Source organism: Ranitomeya imitator, chromosome 3 (genome assembly GCF_032444005.1).
Source record: "Ranitomeya imitator isolate aRanImi1 chromosome 3, aRanImi1.pri, whole genome shotgun sequence".
Lineage (NCBI taxonomy): Eukaryota > Metazoa > Chordata > Amphibia > Anura > Dendrobatidae > Ranitomeya > Ranitomeya imitator.
The window spans coordinates 575,982,103-575,994,156 of NC_091284.1; the positions used below are offsets into that span (position 1 = coordinate 575,982,103).

General features: G+C 42.7%; 1 protein-coding gene across 2 annotated transcripts in view; it reads right to left on the minus strand.

Annotated features, from left to right (window-relative positions):
• NALCN (sodium leak channel, non-selective) overlaps positions 1-12,054 on the minus strand; it is a 1,007,092-nt gene that overhangs the window by 616,326 nt on the left and 378,712 nt on the right. For both annotated transcript variants that reach the window (XM_069757980.1, XM_069757979.1), the window contains exons 8-9: positions 10,549-10,691; positions 10,341-10,445 (exon numbers count right to left, since the gene is read on the minus strand). In XM_069757980.1, the coding sequence (XP_069614081.1) occupies positions 10,341-10,445; positions 10,549-10,691 (248 nt within the window). The remainder of the gene's footprint in view (positions 1-10,340; positions 10,446-10,548; positions 10,692-12,054) is intronic.

Consider the following 12,054-nt stretch of genomic DNA (forward strand, 5'->3'; position numbering starts at 1 on the left):
TAGCTATGCAGAGCAGTAGACCACAGGAACGATCCAGGAGGAAACAGGTCCAATACTAGAACATTGACTGGAGGCCAGGATCAAAGCACTAGGTGGAGTTAAATAGAGCAGCACCTAACGACTTCACCACATCACCTGAGGAAGGAAACTCAGAAGCCGCAGTATCACTTTCCTCCACCAACGGAAGCTCACAGAGAGAATCAGCCGAAGTACCACTTGTGACCACAGGAGGGAGCTCTGCCACAGAATTCACAACAGTACCCCCCCCTTGAGGAGGGGTCACCGAACCCTCACCAGAGCCCCCAGGACGACCAGGATGAGCCATATGAAAGGCACGAACAAGATCGGGAGCATGGACATCAGAGGCAAAGACCCAGGAATTATCTTTCTGAGCATAACCCTTCCACTTAACCAGATACTGGAGTTTCCGTCTTGAAACACGAGAATCCAAAATCTTCTTCACAATATACTCCAACTCCCCCTCCACCAAAACCGGGGCAGGAGGATCAACAGATGGAACCATAGGTGCCACGTATCTCCGCAACAATGACCTATGGAATACGTTATGTATGGAAAAAGAATCTGGAAGGGTCAGACGAAAAGACACAGGATTAAGAACCTCAGAAATCCTATTCGGACCAATGAAACGAGGTTTAAACTTAGGAGAGGAAACCTTCATAGGAATATGACGAGAAGATAACCAAACCAGATCCCCAACACGAAGTCGGGGACCCACACAGCGTCTGCGATTAGCGAAACGTTGAGCCTTCTCCTGGGACGAGGTCAAATTGTCCACTTCATGAGTCCAAATCTGCTGCAACCTGTCTACCACAGTATCCACACCAGGACAGTCCGAAGACTCAACCTGCCCTGAAGAGAAACGAGGATGGAACCCAGAGTTGCAGAAAAACGGCGAAACCAAGGTAGCCGAGCTGGCCCGATTATTAAGGGCGAATTCAGCCAAAGGCAAAAAGGACACCCAGTCATCCTGATCAGCAGAAACAAAGCATCTCAGATATATTTCCAAGGTCTGATTGGTTCGTTCGGTCTGGCCATTAGTCTGAGGATGGAAAGCCGAGGAAAAAGACAAGTCAATGTCCATCCTACCACAAAAGGCTCGCCAAAACCTCGAAACAAACTGGGAACTTCTGTCAGAAACGATATTCTCTGGAATGCCATGTAAACGAACCACATGCTGGAAGAACAATGGCACCAAATCAGAGGAGGAAGGTAATTTAGACAAGGGTACCAAATGGACCATCTTAGAGAAGCGATCACAGACCACCCAAATGACTGACATCTTTTGAGAGACGGGAAGATCTGAAATAAAATCCATAGAGATATGTGTCCAAGGCCTCTTCGGGACCGGCAAGGGCAAAAGCAACCCACTGGCACGAGAACAGCAGGGCTTAGCCCGAGCACAAATCCCACAGGACTGCACAAAAGAACGCACATCCCGCGACAGAGATGGCCACCAAAAGGATCTAGCCACTAACTCTCTGGTACCAAAGATTCCAGGATGACCAGCCAACACCGAACAATGAACCTCAGAGATAACTTTATTCGTCCACCTATCAGGGACAAACAGCTTCTCCGCTGGGCATCGATCAGGTTTATTAGCCTGAAATTTTTGCAGCACCCGCCGCAAATAAGGGGAGATGGCAGACACAATTACTCCCTCTTTGAGGATACCTGCCGACTCAGATAAACCCGGAGAGTCGGGCACAAAACTCCTAGACAGAGCATCCGCCTTCACAGTTTTAGAGCCCGGAAGGTACGAAATCACAAAGTCAAAACGGGCAAAAAACAGCGACCAATGAGCCTGTCTAGGATTCAACCGCTTGGCAGACTCGAGATAAGTCAAGTTCTTATGATCAGTCAAGACCACCACGCGATGCTTAGCTCCTTCAAGCCAATGACGCCACTCCTCGAATGCCCACTTCATGGCCAGCAACTCTCGATTGCCCACATCATAATTTCGCTCAGCAGGCGAAAACTTCCTGGAAAAGAAGGCGCATGGTTTCATCACCGAGCAATCAGAACTTCTCTGCGACAAAACAGCCCCTGCTCCAATCTCAGAAGCATCAACCTCGACCTGGAATGGAAGCGAAACATCTGGTTGACACAACACAGGGGCAGAAGAAAAACGACGCTTCAACTCTTGAAAAGCTTCCACAGCAGCAGAAGACCAATTGACCTCATCAGCACCCTTCTTGGTCAAATCGGTCAATGGTTTAGCAATGCTAGAAAAATTGCAGATGAAGCGACGATAAAAATTAGCAAAGCCCAGGAACTTTTGCAGACTTTTCAGAGATGTCGGCTGAGTCCAATCATGGATGGCTTGGACCTTAACAGGGTCCATCTCGATAGTAGAAGGGGAAAAGATGAACCCCAAAAATGAAACCTTCTGAACACCAAAGAGACACTTTGATCCCTTCACAAACAAAGAATTAGCACGCAGGACCTGAAACACCGTTCTGACCTGCTTCACATGAGACTCCCAATCATCCGAGAAGATCAAAATGTCATCCAAGTACATAATCAGGAATTTATCCAGGTACTCTCAGAAGATGTCATGCATAAAGGACTGAAACACTGATGGAGCATTGGCAAGTCCGAATGGCATTACTAGATACTCAAAATGGCCCTCGGGCGTATTAAATGCAGTTTTCCATTCATCGCCTCGCTTAATACGCACAAGATTATACGCACCACGAAGATCTATCTTGGTGAACCAACTAGCCCCCTTAATCCGAGCAAACAAATCAGATAACAACGGCAAGGGGTACTGAAATTTAACCGTGATCTTATTTAGAAGGCGGTAATCTATACAAGGTCTCAGCGAACCATCCTTCTTGGCTACAAAAAAGAACCCTGCTCCTAATGGCGACGATGACGGGCGAATATGCCCCTTCTCCAAGGACTCCTTCACATAACTCCGCATAGCGGCATGCTCAGGCACAGATAAATTAAACAGTCGACCTTTTGGGAATTTACTACCAGGAATCAAATCGATAGCACAATCACAATCCCTATGCGGAGGTAGGGTATCGGACTTGGGCTCATCAAATACATCCCGGTAATCAGACAAGAACTCTGGAACCTCAGAAGGGGTGGATGACGAAATAGTCAGAAATGGGACATCACCATGTACCCCCTGACAACCCCAGCTGGACACAGACATGGATTTCCAATCTAATACTGGATTATGGACTTGTAGCCATGGCAACCCCAACACGACCACATCATGCAGATTATGCAAAACCAGAAAGCGAATAACCTCCTGATGTGCAGGAGCCATGCACATGGTCAGCTGGGTCCAGTACTGAGGCTTATTCTTGGCCAAAGGCGTAGCATCAATTCCTCTCAATGGAATAGGACACTGCAAGGGCTCCAAGAAAAACCCACAACGCCTAGCATACTCCAAGTCCATCAAATTCAGGGCAGCGCCTGAATCCACAAATGCCATGACAGAATACGATAACAAAGAGCAGATCAAGGTAACGGACAGAAGAAATTTTGACTGTACCGTACCAATGGTGGCAGACCTAGCGAACCGCTTAGTGCGCTTAGGACAATCAGAGATAGCATGAGTGGAGTCACCACAGTAGAAACACAGCCCATTCAGACGTCTGTGTTCTTGCCGTTCAACTCTGGTCAAAGTCCTATCGCACTGCATAGGCTCAGGTTTAAGCTCAGGTAATACCGCCAAATGGTGCACAGATTTACGCTCACGCAAGCGTCGACCGATCTGAATGGCCAAAGACATAGACTCATTCAGACCAGCAGGCATAGGAAATCCCACCATGACATCCTTAAGGGCTTCAGAGAGACCCTATCTGAAAATAGCTGCGAGCGCATCTTCATTCCATTGAGTGAGTACGGACCACTTTCTAAATTTCTGACAATATACCTCTATCTCATCCCGACCCTGACACAGAGCCAGCAAATTTTTCTCTGCCTGATCCATTGAATTAGGTTCATCGTACAGCAATCCGAGCGCCAGGAAAAACGCATCGATATTACTTAATGCAGGATCTCCTGACGCAAGAGAAAATGCCCAGTCCTGAGGGTCGCCACGTAAAAAAGAAATAATGATCCTAACTTGTTGAACTGGGTCACCAGAGGAGCGAGGTTTCAAAGCCAGAAATAGTTTACAATTATTTTTGAACCTCAGAAATTTAGTTCTATCTCCAAAAAACAAATCAGGAATAGGAATTCTCGGTTCTAACATCGAATTCTGAACCACAAAGTCTTGAATATTTTGTACTCTTGCCGTGAGCTGATCCACACATGAAGACAGACCTTTAATGTCCATCGCTACACCTGTGTCCTGAACCACCCAAATGTCTAGGGGAAAAAAAAGGCAAAACACAGTGCAGAGAAAAAAAAATGGTCTCAGAACTTCTTTTTTCCCTCTATTGAGAATCATTAGTACTTTTGGCCTCCAGTACTGTTATGATAAGGTAATTCAGTACCACAATGGACATAGAGGTCAGAGCACATACAGTGACCTGACAATAACCCAAAAACATTGAACGAGCTCTGAGACGTGGGAACTCTGCTGACCGCAATCCCTAATCCTCTCCAACCACACTAGAGGCAGCCGTGGATTGCGCCTAACGCTTCCTATGCAACTCGGCACAGCCTGAGAAACTAGCTAGCCTGAAGATAGAAAATAAGCCTACCTTGCCTCAGAGAAATACCCCAAAGGAAAAGGCAGCCCCCACATATAATGACTGTGAGTTAAGATGAAAAGACAAACGTAGAGATGAAATAGATTTAGCAAAGTGAGGCCCGACTTTCTGAACAGAGCGAGGATAGGAAAGGTAACTTTGCGGTCAACACAAAACCCTACAAAAACCACGCAAAGGGGGCAAAAAGACCCTCCGTACCGAACTAATGGCACGGAGGTACACCCTCTGCGTCCCAGAGCTTCCAGCAAGCAGGAAGAAACAAATAGACAAGCTGGACAGAAAAAACAGCAAACAAAATAGCAAAGCGGAACTTAGCTATGCAGAGCAGTAGGCCACAGGAACGATCCAGGAGGAAACAGGTCCAATACTAGAACATTGACTGGAGGCCAGGATCAAAGCACTAGGTGGAGTTAAATAGAGCAGCACCTAACGACTTCACCACATCACCTGAGGAAGGAAACTCAGAAGCCGCAGTACCACTTTCCTCCACCAACGGAAGCTCACAGAGAGAATCAGCCGAAGTACCACTTGTGACCACAGGAGGGAGCTCTGCCACAGAATTCACAACAGTTAGTACAGTATATCACATAAATTGTCATAAATGCCAATAAAATGCAATGCATTTAAGTTTGTGGGTCTAAAGGGAAAAAATGTGGAAAAGTTTACGGGGTATGAATACTTTTTTAAGGCACTGTAAATATATTCTCTCTTTTCTGACATGAGGTGTATATCTTTTTTTGTATATCTTTTTATGAGGTGTATATAATTTTTTGTATAACTTTTTATTAGGTGCATCTCTTCTTTTAAAATAGAAATAAAAGAACACAATTGTGCATCTATAAACACTTAAGATATTCTATGACCCTGATCAAATTAAGCTAAAATACCAGAGGGCAACCTTATAAATCCCAAGCAGCCAGTTGTCCATTCCTGACATATGATTACCATTGATCTTACTTAAATTGCAAACCAGAATAAATGGGTTCCTTATCAATATAAAATATTTTTTTGCAGATTTGTCAGCTCATGATTTATTATGTGTGCCCACATAATCAAAATATACATTCTTTGTCCAACCGGATATTTAGCAGGGTAATGACTTCTCTATAAGGTCCAGTTTGTATAAATGTTTTGGTTATTTTTGACTCACCCTGTTTTTCCACTTCTAATGCCATTGTGTATCGATTTCACCCCTCAGTGGGTCTTAGACCTCAGTGATTGACAGATCATTCATCCAGTCTGGTGCAGGGGCGTGTTGAGCTGTCTGTGTAGTAACTGAAAGCTTGGCCATCCATTCTGAGTCTAGGATATACTGAGCTCCCTTCAGGTGTTCGCTGTTCCAGTGATTAATTAGCTACTTAACTAAGCTGTCTGGCCCAGATAGCTGCCAGTCGTAGATTTCACCTGTGTGGCTTTGTCTTCTGTGCCTTGTTCTCAGCATTCTGATACTTTGTGGTCTTACCCTAAACTTTTCTATTGACTATGTGTTTGTATTACCCCTTTTGCTCAGATCCGCTATCTTCCTGGAATTCTGACCTTGGTCCATTACCTAATTACACCTCTGCCTCTGCCCTCTGTTTATGTCATACTCTCCGGGCTATTGACATTGGACTCCTTGACTATCCCGACTCACGAGAAGTGACTCAGCATCACACATTAAAGGGCCATAGCTTTTGTTTTCCCATTGTGAGTGCATCTGCTGTCTGGTCAATACTAACCTTATTTCTAAGCTCACACTTTCCACTAGACCCCTGTGATACTGCGGTTTTCACTGTACAGTACAATGTTCTCTCCAGTATATACAGTACAGACCAAAAGTTTGGACACACCTTCTTATTTAAAGATTTTTCTATATTTTCATGACTATGAAAATTGTAAATTCACACTGAAGGCATCAAAACTATGAATTAACACATGTGGAATTATATACTTAACAAAAAAGTGTGAAACTGAAAATATGTCTTATATTCTAGGTTCTTCAAAGTAGCCACCTTTTGCTTTGATGACTTCTTTGCACACTCTTGGCATTCTCTTGATGAGCTTCAAGAGGTAGTCACCAGAAATGATTTTCACTTCACAGTTGTGCCCTGTCAGGTTTAATAAGTGGGATTTCTTGCCTTATAAATGGGGTTGGGAGCATCAGTTGTGTTGAGTAGAAGTCTGGTGGACACACAGCTGATAGTCCTACTGAATACATTATTAGAATTTGTATTATGGCAAGAAAAAAGCAGCTAAGTAAAGAAAAACGAGTGGCCATCATTACTTTAAGAAATGAAGGTCCGTCAGTCTGAAAAATTGGGAAAACTTTGAAAGTGTCCCCAAGTGCAGTTGCAAAAACCATCAAGCGCTACAAAGAAACTGGCTCACATGAGGACCGCCCCAGGAAAGGAAGACCAAGAGTCACCTCTGCTTCTGAGGATAAGTTTATCCGAGTCACCAGCCTCAGAAATTGCAGATTAACAGCAGCACAGATTAGAGACCAGGTCAATGCCACACAGAGTTCTAGTAGCAGACACATCTCTACAAAAACTGTTAAGAGGAGACTTTGTGCAGTAGGCCTTCATGGTAAAATAGCTGCTAGGAAGCTACTGCTAAGGACAGGCAACAAGCAGAAGAGACTTGTTTGGGCTAAAGAACACAAGGAATGGACATTAGACCAATGGAAATCTGTGCTTTGGTCTGATGAGTCCAAATTTGAGATCTTTGGTTCCAACCACCTTGTCTTTGTGCGATGCAGAAAAGGTGAACAGATGGACTCTACATGCCTGGTTCCCACCGTGAAGCATGGAGGAGGAGGTGTGATGGTACTTTGCTGGTGACACTGTTGGGGATTTATTCAAAATTGGAGGCATACTGAACCAGCATGGCTACCACAGCATCTTGCAGCGGCATGCTATTCCATCCGATTTGCAATTAGTTGGACCATCATTTATTTTTCAACAGGGCAATGACCCCAAACACACCTCCAGGCTGTGTAAGGGCTATTTGACCAAGAAGGAGAGTGATGGGGTGCTACGCCAGATGACCTGGCCTCCACAGTCACCAGACCTGAACCCAATCTAGATGGTTTGGGGTGAGCTGGACCACAGAGTGAAAGCAAAAGTGCCAACAAGTGCTAAGCATCTCTGGGAACTCCTTCAAGATTGTTGGAAGACCATTCCGGTGACTACCTCTTGAAGCTCATCAAGAGAATGCCAAGAGTGTGCAAAGCAGTCTTCAAAGCAAAAGGTGGCTACTTTGAAGAACCTAGAATATAAGACATACTTTCAGTTGTTTCACACTTTTTTGTTAAGTATATAATTTCACATGTGTTAATTCATAGTTTTGATGCCTTCAGTGTGAATTTACAATTTTCATAGTCATGAAAATACAGAAAAATCTTTAAATGAGGTGTGTCCAAACTTTTGGTCTGTACTGTACATAACTTTATTATTGCACTTTCTAGTCTTCAATTTGATTTTGTTACCTATAGTTAGATCTATTGACTTATCTACTTTTAATTCTTCTCTCTACAACTTTGCAAAACAGTGTAAAAAGCAAAGTATCAGAGTGTTAGGCTACTTTCACACTAGCATCGTACGACGCACGACGCAATGCGTCGTGGCGATGTACTGACGCATGCTGTGAAAGCGCAGCACACCGGGGGCAGCGGATGCAGTTTTACAATGCATCCGCTGCCCCATTGTGAGGAGGGGGCGGAGTTCCGGCAGCGCATGCGCGGTCGGAAATGGCGGACACAACGCACCAAAAAACATTACATGCAACGTTTTTTGGTGCCGACGGTCCGCTACAACACGATGCAACCGTCGCACGACGGTTGCGACATGTGGCAATGCGTCGCAATGCATCGCTAATACAAGCCTATGGAGAAAAACTGCATCCTACAGACAACTTTGCAAGATGCGTTTTTTCTGCAAAACGACGCATTGCGATGTGCGTCATACGACGCTAGTGTGAAAGTAGCCTTAAATGTGGTTACGAGAAGCAGAAGTGGTGAACTGCAGAATGTAGGCCATCTTTGCATGTCCAATTTTCGAACAAGGTTACTCTACAGGCTGTATTTTAAAAGTAAAAGTAAAAAAATATTTTTTGCAGTGTACACAGTGCAGCACATCACAGTGCAGCTTTGATTTTGTATTTTACTCTTGAAATATAAAAGTTTTGCTGTGACTGGTTTCTCTTTTAGGCTGTGTGCACACGTTGCAGTTTTTTCACGTTTTTTTCGCGATTTTTCCCGATAAAACGCTATAGAACCGCAAAAAAAACGCATACAATAAGCATCCCATCATTTAGAATGAATTCTGCATGTTTTGTGCACATGATGCGTTTTTTTTCCGCGAAAAAAACGCATCGCGGTAAAAACCGCAGCATGTTCATTAATTTTCCATTTTTTTTGCGGATATCCCACTCCAAAATGCATTGGGAAGTGTCCGGAAAAAACCGCGGCAAAAACACGGCAAAACCGCGGCAAAAACACATGCGGTTTTCTTGCGGATTTCTTGCAGAAAAAGTCCGGAATTCTCAGGAATTTTCTGCGAGAAATCCTGAACGTGTGCCTCAGAGAACACTATATTTTTGTTTAGTTTAGGCTGCACTGCTCATGATGAATTTGTTTCAGCACTAATGTATTGCTTCAGACTGAACCAAATCTGAGTATTATTTTAAGCATCTGCATATAAAGCAAACAATCTGATTCAATGCTATTATTCCAAAAGATACTTTTGTCAGATGGAACAATGGGAAACAGGTTTACGGGACCTCTATTTCCTATTCCTATTCTGCAGAAGCTGTCAGCAGTAGAGATGAGTGAATTTATGAGTGAAATTGAATCCTCTTAAAAACTTACAAAAATTTGTACTCTTCAGAATGTAGATTCTTTACAATTTTCTCAGCATTAAGGACATTCAAATGGTTAAAAAAAATAACAGTACTCGCTTGACCATTCACCTGTCCCATTGTCTATGCAGCCCTCCATCTGCTCCTTTGTACTGCTCCCTTTCCCCCGTTATGCACATTGTTTTTGGTTTATTCAATTCAGTACATGTCTTCCAGCTCGACTGGGCCTCTAATGTTACTTTGTGCTGTGCCGTCACAGAGCACGCTGTGATGTCACGATGTGCATCGCCTATGTGACAGCAGGCTGCGGGTACAGCAGGACAGATGAGCTTTCAGCTTTTTACATTTTCTAAATTTTTTACATTGTATATTTATTATAAATAAACTTGGTTTTGAATCAATTTTCCATGTAAAATTTGCATTTGCTTCATTTTGCCAATTTGAATTTTGGCATAGGTGAATTCAGTACATGCAGTGTGTTGCGGAGGTGGTGCATTGGAAACATACAGGTAGCCCGAAACATACCCTGCAGTCTGCTGACAGCTATTGAGAGTAAATAGTGAGAACTTATAATTTATTGTCAACCTGTAGATTTTAATGGAAATGCTTCCATTTGCAAAATGGCTCTAACATAATGCATCACTTTAATAGCCCTGGAAACAAAGGGTATGTAGAAGATGTTCTAATGTAGCGTAGCGCAAAAGGATCAGCGTCACTTTGGCCTGTGTCCCGTCACACATGATGACAGTGTAATTTGGGCTAGAATTTCATGATATGTTAGATAACGCTCTAATGAAATCAGTTTACCGTAGTGGTAGCAGTTGACGTAGTGCTGCTTCGTGAACCCCACATCTGTTGAAATTGCACTCTAATTTCAGCAAAGGTCTCAATAATCACAGCAATAAACACGTTCTAAAGAAAAACAAAGTTATCAATGTTAATAAGAAGAGAACATGCATTTGCTTAATGTTAACAGACGTGATGAATACATTCCAGGCAATAAATTATACAATACCTTAACAAGCCAAGCAAGGAAGAAAATGAGGGTAATGAAGTAGAAATAGGAGCGCCATCTGGGGAAACTGTCAATTGCTCTGTACATAAGGAAAACCCACCCTTCCTGAGAGGCAGCTTCATATACGGTAAAGATGCTGGTTCCTGCCGGAGAGAAACAGGTCTTTAACAAACTATGCAGCCGTGGTATCCTTGGATACAATGCACTGATAATATTCCTTTCACAGAAACTCCATCATGCAGCATGACTCACAGTCTGGATAATGCACTCAACGTCTATCCAACATATATGACAGACAACAATGGGCAAGGATGATTTACATTCATAATTGTACTGAAACCCTGGATGAATAGAAGAAAATGGAGAACAATTACTGCTTAAATGACAAGCTGCATGATAATGCTAAAGTATAGATTATTTTAATAATTTCTATGTGCGGAAAGAAAATAAAAAATAATTATAGGAGACAGGTGCTCTTCAAGTAAGAAATGCAAAAGCAAAGATTCAATGTGACTCTCTTGTGTGTCATTTTTTCTTACACCGCATAGTTGAGGAAGCTGTGGAGCTGTGTCTGAGTGACAGAACAAGGGTCGGTGGTTTCTATATTTCCCCATGACTCCTGTCATATCTATAAGGTTCCAGGAGGTATTAATCAGATCTAGAAAAAGCTCTGTGAGTTATATGGAAACTATGATATCCACAGCAAAGTATAGTTTGTTAAGAGCTTTTATTCAGTCCTCCAGTTGGACATTTGGCTGGCAATTCATTAAGACCAGAATTGTACACACCACTCTTAATGATAGGACATATAGTAGTAAGATGCGTCTAATTCGTTAGGAGGCACTCACCTTTTAATGAATTAGGTCTATCTTACAAGTGATGTGCGCTTCTGCCAGAGATATACTCTAGTGAGACTGAAACACTTTTCTGGCAGAATTTACGCCACTAAAGTGGTGTAAACTTTCAAGAATTCCCATGTTTCGCCCACTTAGACAAGGATAACTGTTACTGATGTGAAAATGTCAAAAATTGTACAATTTTTTGCACAGCTTTGGCATTGCCCAAATATTTTGTGAGCTTTAATAGTGTTTTACACCAGAATTCTGGCATAAAGACAACTTAATGAATTGGCCGTGGTGTTGATGAAAGGTACCATATGTTATTTGTGTTTCTGTTGCTGGTGGCTGTTAGTGTACCAACAGTATAGTCATTAAAGCTGATGTTTAGTCAAGGCTCAAAATAGCAGGAAATAATTTGCGTTTTGTGCCTGAATGTAAAGTTTAAACATTTAATTTGTGTAACAAAATAAAGCAAAGGAAAATCCCCATTTTGAATTAATCTCCTGTATCACTGTCTCTGACCGCATTGATTTAATTTTGCCTACTGCTATATAGAAAATCCCCCACAATACTCAAAAAATAATTAAAAGTAACATAATTTGACATTTTCTTCCATGAATAGCATTTTCAGCAAGTGTATTTATACAAGCTCAAAAGCAGTAAAAAA